We start from the raw sequence: 19,687 nt of genomic DNA, 5'->3' as shown, positions 1-19,687 counted from the left end.
CCTGCCTCCTGTACAAGGTCTTGAACCTCTGTCCATAGTTCATCAGGTACTCTACCTATCAGGTCTAGTCCTTTAAATCTATTTCCCACTTCCACTGTATAATCATAAGAGATATGATTAAGGCCATACCTGAATGGTCTAGTGGTTTTCCCTACTTTCTTCAATTTAAGTCTGAATTTGGCAATAAGGAATTCATGATCTGAGCCACAGTGAGCTCCCGGTCTTGTTTTTGCTGACTGTATAGAGCTTCTCCATCTTTGGCTGCAAAGAATATAATCAATCTGATTTCACTGTTGACCATCTGATGATGTCCACGTGTAGAGTCTTCTTTTGTGTTGTTGGAAGAGGGTGTTTGCTAATCATAGTTTTAATAAAATAACCACTAACAATGTTGGTAGAGGTTCTAAATACATCTTTATTTAAATAAGTAACTAAATGCTGGCTCAGGAGGACAGTGTATTCACAGCACACATGTCTAGGATTGATAAGGTTCCCTTGGCCAATTTCCTACAGCTGGAGAGCTCAAGCAGATGACGACAACAAGAGTGTTAATCATTTTCCCGACAAGGCAATCTTAGTCACAAGTTCCTGCTAAAAGTGAAATCAGCCCCTTGGGTTTAAAAGCAGCTGAAAACTTTTTCCTCAGTTCACATTGGAATTTCTCCCTTTCAGGTTAAGCACATGGAAATTTGTTTGGCAATTCTTTTTACATCACAGTTTCCATTACTTGCTCCCACAAATCGGGGTTTATCTGATTGTGTGGTAGATGGAAACCTCAGGATAAAATTCAATGGCTGAAGGTTGAGTGAAATTTACCCTGGCCGTGGTTATGAAGAGGGTAAGTGACTGGACCTCTTTGTTGCTCTTGAGTTTATTTTTTCATATGCTAGATTTTATATACTATAAAATGCAGAAGGCATAATCTTGCATTTATAATCAACCATTTAGATGTGTTTGGTGGTTGTTTTTAAGTGATCACAAGCCAAAACCAAGAATTTAAAACACACAATTAGGCATGCATGCCAAAAAAATTGTTTCATTTTCCTCCTAAAAAAAATTATTTCTATTAACTATGCAGTTTATTTGGTTAATTGAACTGTAATTAATATGTCTTTCTACATTGATGGAATGTTGAACTGTTTAGTAAGTAGACTGGAGACAGTTTTAAGTGATCAAAAAGATAAATAATTTTGATTATTGGAACTAGCCAGAGAAGGACCTGAATGGAACATCCCGGGGGAGACTTTAAATGTCAGATACTCTAGCGGAAACTTATTTTATGGCTGTGTGTTTTTATTTAGCAAGATGATTTTATTTTCTTGTTTCTTGAAATCAATTTGAAGTTAGTCATAACAGTTTTATAAATGAAACCTAAACAGATATTTCAATTATTGTTTTTCTGGAAAAATAAAGAATGATATTTGGGTATAATAGAAGTACTTTCATTAGAATACTGACTTTTCTTGCAGATTTCAATTTTGACCTTTAATTAAAAAAAAAAAAAAAATCCAGAATTTCTCTTTTGAGGCCCAGAACAGTCCTGGGCACATAGAAGACTTTGTGGGATTGGCTATTGATTATTTGTCTAGTTTTAAGTCTGCACTTATATTAATGGATATCAGAATATATCTTCTCACCACTTGTATAAAACTTTATTCAGTACTCAATAAGTCAATGATGAATTTAGAAGGAAGTAGAAAAGGGTCTTTATCTGAAAGGAATTTAATTTGCCTCTTTCCCACTATAAACCAAACCTTTCCATTTTGGAGAACTTTAATACTTTTCTGAGTGTTGGAAAAATTATGGAAAATGCCACCTATTTTTTACAGCAACATTGCATCATTCTTGTCTTATGATCCTTTCTGTCCTCAGTATCTAGCACAGGGCTTCACACACAGTAGGATGGCATTGTTACTGAGTATTCTTTCCACAAATTTTATGCAGTTCTTGTTTGTGGTTGATTTTGTAGATCTTTTTTCTTCTCTTGTATTTCTTGACTATATAAGGTTTAAAAAATTAAAAATTAAAATTAGAAAAAGAGAGAAGGAAAAAAAAAAAAGGAAAAATCCACAGAGCTGCAAAAGCCCAACGTAGAGGCAAAGGTTTATAACAACAGTAAAAAAAATGTGACTGAGAAAAAAAAGCTCAAAAGCTTAATTGGATTTGTTAGTGCCAATAAAATTGACAACTACAATGGTGGGGGGTGGGGGAAGAAAGGAAAAGGAAAAAAAAAATCCAAAAGAATCTACAGAACAAGTCAAAAAGTAAGAATAATACATGTTTTTCTTGAGTCACTGCTGTCAGAGTCTTTCCCTCGCTAGGAGTCACAGTCCACCTCACCTCCTTAGGTTGTCCTCCAACACTGTGCTGATCTCTGGACCTGCTGTGGGGGCAGCTCGGATTCTAATCTGGTCCTACTCCTGTGTGTTCTTGCCTCCAATGTCCACAGGTATCACAACTAGTGCATTTTCTTTTGTGGGAGCTCTCAATGGCCTTTTATATATTCCATAGACAAACAGTCTGCCTAGTTAATCATGTGGATTTAATCTGCAGCTTGTACAGCTGGTGGGAAGGTTTTGGGTCTTCCCACTCTGCCCCTGGGTTTCAATTGTGGTTTTTTTTCCACCTCTACATGTGGGTCATCCAGTGGGGTTTACTCCCGAGGCTGCCCTGGAGGACTTGGGTTTGCTCCTGTGAGGGTCATGTTCAAGGTGGTGCAACTGCTTGGCTCACAGGGGTTCTGGCAGCACCAGGTACTCAGGGGAGTTGGTGGCTAGGGAAGCAGGAAATATAGTGTTCTAGGAGGGTATGGCAACCAGTATTGGCCAATGTGCTCCAGTATTCTTGCCTGGAGAATCCCACTCCATGACAGAAGCCTGGCAGGGCACAGTCTACAGGGTTGCAAAGAGTCGGACACAACGGAAGCAACCCTGGGTGCATAGACTCAAGACTTTTTTTGCCTGTGGCAGCTCTGCCACAGTAAGAGTTGAGCATGAAGGTGGTACAATTGCTTGGCTTGTGGGGACTCTGGAGGCGCCAAGTGTGCAAGGACATGAACTGCTTCCACTGCAGGAGTTATGGCCCTATCAGAGTCTTTTTTTCAAGCCTCTTGCAGTTGGGGATCAGAAGGCCTCTTTGGCCTTTCTCTGTAGCTCTGCCCATTCAGGCACTTAGAGGGTTTCCTTGCCTGGGGTCCTCTGCTATTGTTCGGCATGTCAGGCACATAGAAGGGCCCCCCCCGGCTGGCATCCTATTCTATAGATCAGTGCATCAGGCACCTAAAGGGGCACCCTGGGTGGGGGTCCTACTCTGTAGTTCAGTGCGTCAGGCATTTGATGGGTCAGCCTCTCTATTGTTCAGCTGACTGATGCTGGCATATGGGGAGAGAGAGCCTATGGTGATGGCTCCATCCCCTACACATGACTCAGCAGTATCACCTTGCTTCCATGGCTGCCTGGCTTTCCTTCACTTGCGTTTTCTACCACGATCTCCTCCCTCAAATCCCCTCAACCTGTCTCTCTTCAGTCAACAGAATCTCTTGCCCTGGGACTTCTCCACAATCCCTAAACTCCAGCCCCTAGCCACTGTGCCCTCCAGGGGGCCAACCTTCATGTCCAGGGTATGTATGGCTGTGGCAAGGACTGTCTGATTCTCGTTCCATTTAGGCTGCCACAGATCAGTTGTTTCACTTTCAGCCTTAAATGTTTCTCCTCTGACTCAGACAATTGCCCTGATGTGGGGATTGGACCCCCGCTTCAGTTCTCCCACCAGCCGAGGGCAGGTCCAGTCCTATGAACACTCCTGTTTTTCCCCCTAGTTCCTTCATCTTACCAAGTTTTGCATGGGTCTATATATTCTTTTCCTCTGGTCAGGTACTTCTGTTTGCTCTCAGCTGGTGTTCTGTGTGCACTTCTATGGCTGAAGGTGTATTCCTGATGTATCCATGGAGAGAGATGTACTCCAAGTCCACCTACTCCTCCATCACCTTGTTCTCCTGCAGTTCTTAATCATGGCATACTGCTATCATCCCTCCTCCCTCCTCCTAGGCTGAACATTGTATTCCATAGACACTTAGTACATTTGTTGAACGAATGATTGGTGATTGGCTCTGGCATGTAGTTTCTGTGAATATGGGTGATAAATTGGGTTCTGAGGGAGATGAGTGAAGGCTGTATCAGTTTGGGATTCTTCTGGTTGTCAGTGACAGAATACCTGACTAAAATTGGCAGAAGCAGAAGCAAAAGGGAGTTTATTGGTTCATATAGCAGTTTAATGATGCACCTGATTTGAGAAACAGCTAGATACTAAGGCACAAAGTGATCTCTCTGTCTGTCTTATCTCTTTCTCTTATTTTGTTCTTAGATGGGCTTTCTCTTTGAGGTTATAGAATAGCTGCCAGACTCTCCAAGAGCCATTTTGTCTCAGATTCCAATCCAATGGGAAAAAAGTAAGTGTCTTTCAGCAATCCTGGAAAACATGAAAGTTCCTCAGAGTAGACCAAGAGTGATGGTAGCCAGGAGGGTTACTGTACTGGTTTCATGAGCTTCTAGGGTGCAGGGGAAAAGCCTCAAGCAGGACAACTGAACTGGAGATGGGGAAAGGAGAATCCCCAAGTGAAAATCCAGATTGTTGCCACAAGAAAGGGGAATAGACACTTGATAATTACACAACAAATGTCAAATGCAAGGTAAGAGGATTACTTCATTCTCTTTTTTTCCATTGTCCTTAACATAAACGTATCCAAAAATGAGTAAATAATTGCTGGGAGAACTCAATCAACTCTTAACTCTATAAGGACGTGCATTAACTATTAAAGAGAAAGCAGCTGGAAAGACAGAAGAAGAGGGCTTCTGAGTTGTTTGAACCCAGAGTCCCATCTAGAGCAGTGACCCTGAAATTTGCTCTATATTGAAATTATTTGGGGGTAGTTCTGATGCTCAGGCCATTCCTTATAAAACATATCAGAATATCTAGTGCTGGGACTCAAGCATCAGAACTTTTAGGCTCTTAGGTGTATCGTGTTATATGCAAGTTGGAGACCCAGTGGTCAAGGGAGATATCATGGAAGATTTAGGATAGTTTTAAAGGTACCTGAAACTGTACCTTGGATATAATAGATCCTCCATAAATACCTGATAATGATTTAAAATAGGAAAAGAACATGACCGGGGGATATTTGTAACTGTTTCCTGTGTGTCTGCGTCACGTTCAGTTCTCAGTATACATTCCTTACTTGATCTTCTTAGTCAAAATTAAAAAAAGCAAAACTCCATTTACAGTGAGGAAATAAAGGTTCAGTAATGCAAAGTAACTTGGCAAAAGGTCAACCAATTAGTAAAACAGGTCTTCGGGGCTCCAGATTATATACTCTTTCACAATACCACAATCTGTGACAAGTTGCAGATGTCAGGCATGAGTTTAAAGGGGAACTCAGCTGTTGGGTGTAGCAAGTAAATTTACCTGACTAAAGAATAGAGTATGGACCAGGCATGAAGGCAGTACTGAAAAATTGGCAGAAGGGGCCTCATCTACAGCACAGGTTGGGAAGCAAGGACCTGTGTGCCAAGTCCAGTCCACCACCTGTTTTTATAAATAATATTTTCTTGGAACACGGCCACATTTGTTTTCGTATTATCTATGGCTGCTTTTGTACTACCGTGGCAGACCTGAGTAGTTGTGACAGATACCATATGGCTTATAAAGTCTAGCCAGCACTTTACAGAAAAAGTTTGACCTAGAGTTTGACCTAGAGCTTATGTTTTCAAGTGATAAGCAGTTCTGAGAATGGATGAAATTGCCATTATAAGTCCAGGACTGATGATAATGCTTATGGCCATATAAGTAGGATTCTCCAAACCTCTGTTCATTCATTCATTCAGTTAACATTTACTGAGCATCTACAAGGTGCCTGACACTCTCAGCTCAGTTGAAATGCAGTGCAATAAATTCTACAGTGAAAAATAGGATTCTAAAATAAGACAGATTTTCTCTCTGCTTCTAGGCTACATGAGGGCAGGTTTTGCTTCTGTTTTTACTCATCATCATGGTCTCAGCCTAGTAGACAGTAGAGGGATCACTAAACTTTTGATGATTAAAATAATGATCAATTAATGTGGTAGAGGTAAACATAGGATGCCAGAGAAACATAGATAACCCAAACTCTGATAGAATGAGGTCAAGTTATGAAGCTGAAGAGGTGGAAGAAGTGAAAGGATAAAAGGCTGCAAGTTGGGGAGGGAAAGGAGCAGGGAGGAGGGAGGGGTTATAGTAAAAGTTCACTGAACCCGTTTTGGACGAGGTCTATCACTGTGGGACTGGACAGAAGGAGAACTATGATCCTGAGCAGCATTTGGTGAAAGAGTTGATGTGATAATGTAACTCAGAAAAATCTATTCAGTTCCCAAATCAGAACCCTACAGAAGCTTCCTGCTGCCTACAGGATAAAATCAAGATTACTTGGTGAGACCTTGAAGTCATCTACAGTTTGTTCTCTGTTGTTTTAATAGTGAAAGTGAAAGTCAAATTCACTCAGTCATGTCTGACTCTTTGCGACTCCATGGATTATACAGTCCATGGAATTCTCCAGGCCAGAATACCGGACTGGGTTGCCCCGTTCCCTTCTCCAGGGGATCTTCCTAACCCAGTATCAAACCCATGTCTCCCGCATTGCAGGTGGGTTCTTTACCAGCTGAGTCACCAGAGAAACCCCAAAATACTGGGGTGGTGGCCTATCCCTTCTCGAGCAGATCTTCTCGGCCCAGGAGTTGAACTGGGGTCTCCTGCATTGTAGGCGGATTATTTACCAGCTGAGGTACCAGGGAAGCCCATGGTTTAACCGTATTGCCCTTAATTCCTTACCTCAGTTCCCACCATCTAGTTTTATGCTTTCTGATTATGCTTTATTCAGTCTTGACTTTGTGCCTTGTAAAAAGACATGTCCCCACATGGGATCCCTTTTCTTTCTCTCTCTCTCCTACTCATTATATAAGATGTAAAATGTACCTAGACTCTTCTTCTTTTTTTTTTTTTTTTTTCTTTTTGGCATCACCACATGGCATGCAGGATCTTATTTCTCCCACCAGGGACAGAACTCATGCCTCCTGCAGTGGAAGTGTGGAATCTTACCCACTGGAGTGCCAGAGAAGTCCCACAGGTAGACTCTTGACATATTTTCCCACCTACTTCAATCCTCACTGATATGTCTTCTCCAGATCCCACCACATGTTAACATCCAGTTCTCATCTTCAGACACAAAATCAGTACTGCGTAGGAATGCTTTGAGCTGTTTTGTGGGTTAATGCTTTACATGCAACATGAGAATGAAGGTTCCTGGAAAAAGCGGTCATAAAATATTTCCCACATGTCCTCTTAGTGCCCAACAATACTTTATGCACACTTGATATTTAAGTAAACACTTAAATACTTATTGAGTAAATAAATGAATGAGTCAGATGAATAAACAGTTATGAGGTTAGATATGCTGCTAGAAAAGGAAGTCAGAAAATGGATAATAACTAGAGGAGATGCTATAGCACAAGGAAAATAAATAGTACTTTGTGGTTTGAAGTATTCTCAAAAAGTACAGGTTTTTGAGGGAAAGTACTTAAATTTATTTTAAAACATTATAGTAGAAATTCAGATGTGGAAAAATAAGTTTATATACTTCTCATTTTAAGGCACTTTATCATAATCTATAAGATCATGCTCTTTAAAAAAAATCTGTTTATTTCTGTCCCTCTTTATCTTTATTCCTATTGTAATTACTCTACGGCAGCCATTCTAATTCAGTTAATGTGTGTTCTCTTTTTATATCAGTTTTTGTAAACTGTGTATTTTTTGTTTTTTTAGTACATGTTTAAAACATATATTCTATAATACCTTATGGATCTCAATTTGTGTTCTTTTTTAACTAAGTGGTAAAGTTTTAAAGATCTGTACATAATTGCTACCATATAGATCTGTTGTTTCTACATGGGACATCATTATGAACTCACCACATTTTACCTATTTATGCCTCCAGTGACAGAAACCATATCACAATCTCATATTGTTTCTTCATACATCTAGTGTGAGAGTTTATTTTGGTTGTATCTCCAGGAATGGCATTTCTGGATCACAGGGTTTGCATTATTTAATTTGACTATGAAGTACTAAATTTCACTGCAGAATGGTGACATTAGTTTATGTACATGGTCCCTCTCCTCAGCCCCCTCCCTTCCCAAATAAAGCCTCTTTCACTTAACAAACAAACAAAAAAAAGATATCTGCCTGTGGGAACCTTTCCAGACTCTGTCTCAGGGTTTCTATAAACTAGTACTTGGGTGCAACAATAGAATGATCTCTGTTCATTTTCAAGGCAAACCATTCAATATCACAGTAATCCAAGTCTATGCCCCGACCATGCTTCTATGCCAAAGAAGCTGAAGTTGAACGGTTCTATGAGAACCTACAAGACCTTCTAGAACTAACACCAAAAAAAGATGTCCTTTTCATCATAGGGGCCTGGAAAGCAAAAGTAGGAAATCAAGAGTTACCTGGAGTAACAGGCAAGTTTGGCCTTGGAGTACAAAATGAAGCAGGGCAAAGGATAACAGTTTTGCCAAGAGAATGCCCTCTTCCAACAACACAAGTGATGACTCTACACATGGACATCACCAGATGGTCAACACCAAAATCAGATTGATTATATTCTTTGCAGCCAAAGATGGAGAAGTTCTATACAGTCAGCAAAAACAAGACCAGGATCTGACTGTGGCTCAGATCATGAACTCCTTATTGACAAATTCAGACTTTGATTGAAGAAAATAGGGAAAAACCACTAGACCATTCAGGTATGACCTAAATCAAATACCTTATGTTTATAAAGTGGAAGTGACAAATAGATTCAAGGGATTAGATCTGATAGACAGAGTGCCTGAAAAACTATGGACAGAGGTTCAAACATTGTGCAGAAGGTGTTGATCAAAACCATGCCCAAGAAATAGAAATGCAAAAAGGCAAAATGGTTGTCTGAGGATGCCTTAAAAATAACTGAGAAAAGAAGAGAAGGTAAAGGCAAAGGAGAAAAGGAAAGATATGCCCATCTGAATGCAGAGTTCCAAAAAATAGTAAGGAGAGATAAGAAAGCCTTCCTAAGTGACCAATGCAAAGAAATAGAGGAAAACAACAGAATGGGAAAGACTAGAGATATCTTCACAAAAATTAAAGATACCAAGGGAACATTTCATGCAAAGATGGGCACAATAAAGGACAGAAATGGTGTGGACCTAATAGAAGCAGAAGATAGAAGAGGTGATAAGAATACATAAAAACTATACAAATCCTCAAAGATGATGCTGTTAAAGCACTGCACTCAATATGCCAACAAATTTGGAAGTGGCCACAGGACTAGAAAAGGTCAGTTTTCATTCCAATCCCAAAGATAGGCAATGCCAAAGAATGTTCAAGTTCAGTTCAGTTCAGTAACTCAGTCGTGTCCAACTCTTTGCAACCCCATGGACTGCAGCACGCCATGCTTCCCTGTCCACCACCAACTCCCAGAGCTCATGTCCATCGATTGGTGATGCCATTCAACCATTTCATCCTCTGTCATCCCCTTCTCCTCCTGCCTTCAATCTTTCCCAGCTGGGAAAGAATGTTTAAACTACCACATAATTGCATTCATTTTACACGCTAGCAAAGTAATACTCAAAATTCTCCAAGATAGACTTCAACAGTACGTGAACTGAGAACTTCAAGATGTTCAAGCTAGATTTAGAAAAGGCAGAGTGATGAGAGATCAAATTGCCAACATCTGTTGGATTCTAGAAAAAGCAAGAGAATTCCAGAAAAACATCTACTTCTGCTTTATTGATGATGTGAAAACTTTGACTGTGTGGACCACATCTGTGGAAAATTCTTCAAGAGACAGGAATACCAGACCACCTTACCTGCCTCCTGAGAAATCTGTATGCAGGTCAAGAAGCAACAGTTAGAACCAGACATGGAACAACTGACTGGTTCCAAATTGGGAAAGGAGTACGTCAAATCTGTATATTGTCACCTTGCTTATTTAACTCATATTCAGAGTACATCATGAGAAATGGTGGGCTGTATGAAGCACAAGCTGGAATCCAGATTGCCAGGAGAAATATCAATAACCTCAGATTATGCAGATGACATCACGCTTATGGGCAGAAAGCGAAGAGGAACTAAAGAACCTCTTGATAAAAGTAAAAGAGGAGAGTGGAAAAACTGGCTTAAAACTCAACATTCAAAAAACTAAGATCATGGCATCTGGTCCCATTCAGTTCAGTTCAGTTCAGTTCAGTAGCTCAGTCATGTCCAACTCTTTGCGACCCCATGAATCGCAGCATGCCAGGCCTCCCTGTCCATCACCAACTCCCGGAGTTCACTCAGACTCACGTCCATCGAGTCAGTGATGCCATCCAGCCATCTCATCCTCTGTTGTCCCCTTCTCCTCCTGTCCCCAATCCCTCCCAGCATCAGGGTCTTTTCCAATGAGTCAACTCTTTGTATGAGGTGGCCAAAGTACTGGGGTTTCAGCTTCAGCATCATTCCCTTCAAAGAAATCCCAGGGCTGATCTCCTTCAGAATGGACTGGTTGGATCTCCTTGCAGTCCAAGGGGACTCTCAAGAGTCTTCTCCAACACCACAGTTCAAAAACATCAATTCTTCAGCGCTCAGTTTTCTTCACAGTCCAACTCTCACATCCATACGTGACCACTGGAAAAACCATAGCCTTGACTAGATAGACCTTTGTTGGCAAAGTAATGTCTCTGCTTTTGAATATGCTATCTAGGTTGGTCATAACTTTTCTTCCAAGGAGTAAGCGTCTTTTAATTTCATGGCTGCAGTCACCATCTTCAGTGATTTTGGAGCCCCAAAAAATAAAGTCTGACACTGTTTCCACTGTTTCCCCATCTATTTCCCATGAAGTGATGGGACCAGATGCCATGATCTTCGTTTTCTGAATGTTGAAATTTAAGCCAACTTTTTCACTCTCCACTTTCACTTTCATGGCAAATAATGACAGACTTTGTTTTGGGGGGCTCCAAAATCACTGCAGATAGTGACTGCAGCCATGAAATTAAAAGACGCTTACTCCTTGGAAGAAAAGCTATGATAAAGCTAAACAGAATATTAAAAAGCAGAGACCTTACTTTGCCAACAAATGTCCATCTAGTCAAAGCTATGGTTTTTCCAGTAGTCACGTATGGATGTGACAGTTGGACCATAAAGAAGGCTGAGCACTGAAGAATTGATGTATTTGAACTGTGGTGTTGGACAAGACTCTTGAGAGTCTCTTGGACTGCACAGAGATCCAACCAGTCAATCCTAAAGGAAATCAATCCTAAATATTCATTGGAAGGCCTGAAGCTGAAGCTGAAGCTCCAGTACTTTGGCCACCTGTTGTGAAGAGCTGATTCTTTAGAAAAGACCCTGATGCAGGAAAAGATTAAAGTCAGGAGGAGAAGGGGAGGACAGAGGATGAGATGGTTGGATGGCATCACTGACTCAATGGACATGAGTTTGAGTAAACTTTGGGAGATGGTGAAGGGCAGGGAAGCCTGGCGTGCCACAGTCCATGGGGTCACAAAGAGTTGGACATGACTGAGCGACTGAACAGCAAATGAGAACTTATTATTATCTAGTTCTCTAATTTTTGCTAGACTAACACAGTTAAGACTGATATCTCATTGTTGTTTTAATAGGTGTTCCATTGTTTATTAATGAGTTTCAATATCTTCAGTTTGTTTCACTTTCTCTATAAATTGCCTGATTTCGAGATATTGTCTGTTTTTTATTAAGGGAATTCTTGTCTTTTTCTTGTTAATTTTTTAAATGTCTTTTTGGATCCTTTATTTTTATTATTAAAAAAATTTTCTTTTTAATTGATTTTTGGCTATGCTGGATCTTCATTGCTGTGTATGGGCTTCCTCTAGTTGCAGAGAGTCAGGGCTACTCTTCATTATTGTACACAGGCTTCTATTGTGGTGGCTTCTCCTGTTGAGGAGCAGGGATCTAGGTGCATGGTCTTCAGTAGTTGCAGCAAGTGGGCTCACTAGTTGTGGGGGCATGAGATTTGTTGCTTTGCAGTATGTGTGATCTTCCCAGATCAGGGATCAAACCTGTGTCGCCTGCATTGGCAGGCAGGTTCTTAAGCACTAGACTACCAGGGAAGTCCTGCTTGCCAATTTATAACTATAGTAAATGTTTACTAAAACATTTTTAAACCAAGAAAATTGGCTTAAGTTGTAACATTGAATTACTTTGTACCAAATACCTCTTACTTTTTTTTTATTATTAAACATTATTTCTGAGTTTGAGAAGATTGCAGTGGCTATGTGGTTTTTTGACCCTCTCAAATCCCCACATATAAAATGTATAGCAAAACAAACAAATAAACAAAAAAAAACCCATGGAGAAAATTTGCAACAGAACTAAATAGACTTCAGTTTCTACTTTGGCATGTAAGGAGATGAGAAGTTTCACTTCCAATGCCACACCAAGAAAAAAACTGAACAAACTGAAAATCAACAACTCTTTTTTGAAGAAATGTCAACAGAAACTTCTAAAACTGAAATGCAGAAGAAAAAGGGAATGCAATGAAAAAGAAAGATATAAAAAATAGATATTTGATCCTATGGGAGAATTAGAAAATGCATAACATACATGTTTCCCAGGTGGCTCAGTGGTGAAGACCCCACCTGCCAGTGAAGGAGATGTGGATTTGATCCCTCGGTGAGGAAGATACCCTGGAGGATGAACTGGCAACCCACTTCTGTATTCTTGCCTGGAAAATTCTGTGGACAGAGGAGGCTGTGGGCTACAGTCTACGGGGTCCAAAGAATCATGTATGACTGAGTACACACACCCACTCACATCTGTGTAATGGCAGTATTAGAAGAAGAAAGGGATAAGCACAGATATTTCCCAAAATTAGTAATAAGTACCAAACCACAGATCCAGAAGCTCATAGAAAAGAAGAAGAATAAATATCAAACTAAGTGACAAGTTAACTCTAGGAAATCCTGAGTAAAATCAGGTAGAAATCAGCAACAACCAGATTGTGGATATTATTATCATCTATGTGCAAGATAGCAGAAAGAAGCAGCGTGGTGGCAGATGAACTGAAAACAAGAGAAACTCAAAGATGCAGTCAGATCATCACTAAGAAGTGTGGTGGGCACTTTGAGAATATCAACTGACCTTGGGAGGGGTTCTGCCGACTCCACCAGTGAGTGAGGGCAAGCAGCCTTGTGATAAAGCATAAAGGACTATTAAGTCCACCCCCATCATCTCTTGAAATGAACCCTCTATGGTTTCTTCTCAGAAGTGCTCAAATGGGAAAACTTGCTGGGAGTGAAAACAATATTGTTTTCATGAGCTTTCCCTGAGTAATCTACTGAAGAACAACTTACCAACCAAAGTAATATGAGATACCTTATCATATCATTGTACCGGCTGCTGCTGCTGCTAAGTAGCTCCAGTCATGTTCGACTCTGTGTGACCCCATAGATGGCAGCCCACCAGGCTTCTCCATCCCTGGGATTGTGAACTCCTCCATCCCTGGGATTCTCCAGGCAAGAACACTGGAGTGGGTTGTCATTTCCTTCTCCAATGCATGAAAGTGAAAAGTGAAAGTGAAGTCGCTCAGTCGTGTCCGACTCTTTGCGACCCCATGGACCGCAGCCTACCAGGCTCCTCCGTCCATGGGATTGTCCAGGCTAGAGTACTGGAGTGGGGTGCCATTGCCTTCTCCGATTGTACTGGCAGTAGGCATCAAATATACTGTATGATTACTTGTGGAACTAATATTATGTGAATATTTAAAAGGAAAAGTGTATGTAATGATGACTGACCAAAGAATATAGACATGGTATAAGTATTTTAAAAGGAGAAAATTATGGTAGCCTATGCAAAAGTTGTTCAAATGGCCTTCAGAAGTCATAATGATTAGTGATAGTATTGGAATTGTTTTCTGAGACTGTTGTATGTATGTTTATGTAGAATGAAACAAATGACTACTTAATGGTTATTTAATTTTGTTGCCTCTGTCCTTGAGAACCAGGATTCTCTGTGTAGTTGAAAAGAATCAGATTTAATATAAAAGAAGTTAAATAAAAATCTTTAATCCTAAGAAGTTAAATAAAAATCTTTAATCCTGTATATGGATTGGAAATTTAAGTATTAACTCATAAGACATTTTATCTCTCTACTGAAAAGATCTAGAAATAATGATGAACCAAGCACCCATGGCACCCAGACTCTGGTCTTTCTCTAGATCATTCTGAATAAAATAAACCAGGACTTCTTGGAGAAATAGCTAATTAAAAAAAAATTTTTTTTTAGCCCATACTTTTCTTTTTCTTTCTTTCCTTTTTTTTTTTTTTTTTTTGCTGTGTCACACGACATGTGGGATCTTGGTTTCCTGACCAGGGGTAGAATCTGGGCCCCCTGAAATTAGAAGCTCAGAGTCTTAACCACTGGACCACCAGGAAGTTAGAGCAGGCAATTTTAAGAAAACTCTGAAAACCTATCGAGAGCAAAAGAGCTATTAAAGACTACTAGGATTATCTCAAATAACTCAGGAGACAGTTTGAAGAGGCCTCCACTGGGAAAGATGAGATAAATTGAATTTCAGTAGCAGTAAGAATTGCTATGAATTGTAAATTAGTTATGTAGCAAACTAATTTTACTACAGTGTAGTAAACTACACTGCTGTGTAAAAAAAAGTTGCTCTGGGATTTCCCTTGTGGTCCAGTGGTTAAGACATCCCACTTCTAATGACAGGGGATGTGGGTTCAATCTGTGGTCAGGGAATGAAGATCCTGCATGTCACAACTAAAAGATCCCACATGCTGCAACTAAGGGCTTCCCAGGTGGCTCTGTGGTAAAGAACCTGCCTGTCAAGGCAGGAGTCTCAGGAGACATGAGTTCAATTTCTGGGTCAGGAAGAGCCTCTGGAGGAGGAAATGGCACCCCACTCCAATATTCTTGCCTGGAGAATTCCATGGACAGAGGAGCCCAGCAGGCTATAGTCCATGGGTCACAAAGAGTTGGACACAACTGAGACCCAGTGCAGCAAAATAAATAAATAAATATTAAAAAAAAAAATAAAGTGTGTATTAGTCACTCAGTTGTGTCCGAATCTTTACAACCCCTTGGACTACAGCCTGCCAGGCTCATCTGTCCATGGAATTCTCCAGGTAAGAATACTGGAGTGGGGTGCCATTTCCTTCTCCAGTCGATCCACCTGACCCAGGGATAAAACCTGGGTCATCTGCATTGCAGGTGCATTCTTTACCGTCTGAGTCACCAAAGCATTAACTTAAAAAAAAAAAAAAAAATTCCTCCAGAGCCTTGCTTAAAGCCAGACAAGTTTATCATATTGCAGTTTCACAGAGTCAGGAATTCATGATCAACTTAACTGTAACCTTATCAGGGTCCTTAGGGAGATTGCAGTCAGGCTGTTCAGTAGCAATATGCTTATTGGAATCTGGGCATGGAAGATCCACTTTGAAACACATTCCCACGGCTCTTTTTTTTTTTTTTTTTTAATTTTTTAACACAAAAAACATTTTGTTTTGGAGTATAGCCGACTAACAATGTTGTGATAGTTTCAGATGAACAGTGAAGGGACTCAGCCGTACATATACATGTATCCATTCTCCCCCAAACCCCTTTCCCATCCAGGCTGACACATAACATTGAGCAGAGTTCCATGTGCTATACAATAGGTTTTGTTGGTTATACATTTTAAATATAGCAATGTGTACATGAACTTACTTACAAAACAGAAAGAGACTCACAGACTTAGAAAATGAACTCATGGTTGCTGTGGGGAAGGGAATGGTTAAGGACTTTGGGAAGGTCATGTATACATGACTTTTGACAGGAGGCTTACAGGCTGCTTACAACGTGGCTTCCCTCAGAGTGAGTGTGGAGAAAGGGCAGTCTGGTGAGTGATAACTAAAAATGAAAGCTGAAGACTTTTAACCTAATCTCTGAAGTGGCACACCATTACTTCTGCTGTACAAGCATACCTTGTTTTATTGTTTGCTTTATTGTACTTCATAGATAATGCTTTTATTTTACAAATTGAAGGTCTGTGACTACCCTGCATTGAGCAAGTCTCTTGGCTCAATTTTTCCAACAGCATTTGCTCACTGTGTGGCTCTGTGTCAGATTTTGATAATTCCTGCAACATTTCACATTTTATTGTTGTTGTTATATTTGTTATGGTGATCTGTGATCTTTGATGATATGACCTTTGATGTTGCTATTATAATTGTTTTAGGCACCATGAACCATACCCATATAAGACTGTGAACTTAAAAAAATGCGTGTGTTCTGACTGTTCCACCTATTGGTTGTTCCCCCTTCTCTATCCCTCTCATTGGGCCTTCCTATTCTGAGATACAACAATATTGAAATTAGGCCCATAATGACCCTACAGTGACATCTAAGTGTTCACTTCAGATCAAAAGCCGGAAATGATTAAGCTTAGTGAAGAAGGTATGTCAAAAAGATATAGGCAGAAAGCTGAGTCTCCTGCACTAAACAGTTAACCAACTTGTGAATGCAAAGGAAATGTTCTTGAAGGAAATGAAAAGTGCTACTCCAGGGAACCCACAAATGGTAAGAAAATGAAACAGCCTTATTGCTGATATGGGTAAATTTGGAGTGATCTGGATAGAAGAGAAAATGAGCCCCAAATTTCCTTAATTCATAGCAAGGTCCTAACTCTCTTTAATTCTATGAAGGCTGAGAGAAGTGAGAAAGCTGCTGAAGAAAAGTTTGAAGCTAGCAGAGATTGGTTAATGAGATTAAAGAAAGAAGCCATTTCCATAACGTAAGTGCAAGATGAAGCAGCAAGTGTTGATGTAGAAGCTGTAGCAAGTTATCCAGAAGGTAAGATAATTAATGAAAACAGCTACAGTAAAAAAGAGATTTTCAGCATGAACAAAGGGCACTTATATTGCAAGAAGATGCCATCTAGGACTTTCAAAAGCTAGAGAGGAGAAATCAATACCTGGCTTCAGAAAGCTTCCAAGGACAGGCTGACTCTCTTATTAGGGGCTTATGTAGCTGATGTCTTTAAGCCGAATATTTTAAGCCCACAGTGGAAACCTATTGCTCAGAAAAGAAAGATTATTTTCAAAGTGTTACTGCCCATTGACAATATGCCTGGTCATCCAAGAGCTGTGATGGAGATGTACAATAAGATTAATGTTGTTTTCATGCCTGCAAATGCAAAGTTCATATATCAGCCTATGGATCAAGGAGTCATTATAATTTCAAGCATTATTGAAGACATATATTTCATGAGACTATAGCTACCATAGATAGTGATTCCTCTGATGCTAAGGAAATTGAAAACCTCTGGAAAGGATTCACTATTCTATTTAATGCATGCTCAGTTGCTTCAGTCGTGTCCAACTCTTTGCAACCCTATGGACTATAGCCCATCAGGCTTCTCTGTCTATGGGATTCTCCAGGCAAGAATACTGGGATAGGTTGCCATGCCCTCCTTCAGGGGATCTTCCCAACCCAGGAATTGAGCCCTTATGTCTCTTGCATTGGCAAGCAGGTTCTTTACCACTAGCCCCACCTGGGAGGCCCATTCTATTTAATAAATACCATTAAGAACATTTGTGGAACTTCCCTGGTAGTCCAGTGGTTAAAAGTCTGCCTTGCAATGCAGGGGATGTGTGTTCCATCCCTAGTTGTGGAACTAAGATCCCATTGCCACAGGGAAACAAAGCCCATGTGCTGTTAACTACTGAGCCCACGAGCTCTGGAGCCCACCCACCACAACAAAAGATCCTGCATGATGCAAGTAAGACCCAACATAGCCAAATAAATAACCAAATAAATATATTTTTAAAGAGAACATTTGTGATTAATGGGAAGAGTTTAAAATATCAACATTAACAGGAGTTTGGAAAAAGTTGATTCCAACCCTCATGGGTGATTTTAAGGGGTTTGGTATTTCAGTGGAGGAAGTAACTGTGAGTGTGGTAGAAATATCAAGAGAACTAGAATTAGACATGGAGCCTGAATTGCTATAATCTTATGATAAAGCTTTAAACAACGAGGAGCTTCATATTATGGATGAGCGAAGAAACTGCTTTCTTGAGATGGAATCTACTCCTAGTGAAGGTGCTGTGAAGATTGTTGAAATGACAACAAAGGATTTAGAATATTGCATAAACTTTGTTGATAAATTAGTGGCAGATTCTGAGAGGACTGACTTCAATTTTAAAGAAGTTCTACTGTGGTAAAATGCTATCTCAGATCATGCGTGCTACAGAGAAATCATTCACGAGAGGCAGAGTCAGTGCAGCAAATTTTATTGCTGTCTTATTTTAAGAAATTGATTAGGATGGCCAAAGCCACCCTAACCTTTAGCAACCACTGCCCTGATTAGTCGGAGAAGGCAATGGCAACCCACTCCAGTACTCTTGCCTGGAAAATCCCATGGATGGAAGAGCCTTGTAGGCTGCAGTCCATGGGGTCGCTAGGAGTCGGACACAACTGAGCGACTTCACTTTCACTTTTCACTTTCATGCATTGGAGAAGGAAATGGCAACCCACTCCAGTGTTCTTGCCTGCAGAATCCCAGGGGCGGCAGAGCCTGGTGGGCTGCCGTCTATGGGGTCGCACAGAGTCAGACACGACTGAAGCAACTTAGCAGCAGCAGCCCTGATTTGTCAGCAGTCATCAACATCTAGGCAAGACCCTCCACCAGCAAAAGTTTAGGGCTCACTAAAGGCTCAGATAATGGCTAGAAATTTTTAGCGGTAAAGTATTTTAAAATTAAGATATGTACTTTTTCTTAAAAAAAGACAATGACCTTTAATAGACTATAGTATAATGTAAATATAACTTTTATATGCACGAGGAAACCGAAAAACTCATGTGACTAGCTTTATTGCAATATTCTCTTTATTCTGGTGGTCTGGAACTCGACTCACAATATATCTGAGGATGCTTGTAATTTATTGGTTAAACAGACCAACCCTTCCTATGTGAGAGGGGACCATATAAAGGTGTCAGTACTGGAAGGCAGGGATCACTGGGGGCCATCTTGGATTCTGGCTTCCACAATCTGAAACACATTAGATATGCTTAAATCCATTAGTCCATAGCAGAGAGAATTTAGAAACCTGTACCAGACATAAAAGACCCATATTTTAAAAAATAGGCAAGACTCTAGCAGCTAAGGATGCACATTTGATTGATAAAATTATAAAGAAATGCAAGGGAAGTTATCAAAGTCAGGAGAGTAGAATTGAATGATTACTCTAAAAGCCAAGATAGTAGTTACTTTTGGAAGGAGTGGGAACAGTCTGTGATAGATATGGGGCACACGGAGAGGCTTCTTTGTGGCTAGCCAAGTTTTATTTTTTAATCTGCTGTCAATAATTTACTGAGACATTAATTTGTTTCAAGTGGTTTTTCTTTATCTGTGTTTTATTTTACAATAGAAAGATTAAAAACAACATCTCTGAAAATAATATATCCATGTGGTAAAATACTCCAAGTGGAAGATTTTATATAGTAAAAAATCAATATTCCCAACTCATGTACTAGTCCTTGAATTTTTCTGTTGTCACCTGCTTCTTGTGTATCTATCCAGAGATCTCATACATATAAAATCACATACACATACACACGT

General features: G+C 40.0%; 1 protein-coding gene across 1 annotated transcript in view; it reads left to right on the top strand.

The window, feature by feature from the left end:
* The first annotated feature begins 646 nt into the window (after positions 1-646).
* The window catches only part of TRPM6 (transient receptor potential cation channel subfamily M member 6), a 165,224-nt gene continuing 146,183 nt past the window's right edge, over positions 647-19,687 (top strand). Inside the window, exon 1 of the mRNA XM_027549478.1 lies at positions 647-838. Within this exon, the coding sequence (XP_027405279.1) occupies positions 830-838 (9 nt within the window). The 5' untranslated portion in view covers positions 647-829. The remainder of the gene's footprint in view (positions 839-19,687) is intronic.

The sequence above is a fragment of the Bos indicus x Bos taurus genome, chromosome 8 (genome assembly GCF_003369695.1).
Source record: "Bos indicus x Bos taurus breed Angus x Brahman F1 hybrid chromosome 8, Bos_hybrid_MaternalHap_v2.0, whole genome shotgun sequence".
Taxonomy (NCBI): Eukaryota; Metazoa; Chordata; class Mammalia; order Artiodactyla; family Bovidae; genus Bos; species Bos indicus x Bos taurus.
Note: the sequence above shows the minus strand (reverse complement) of the source record. Positions and strands in the feature narration are given on the sequence as shown.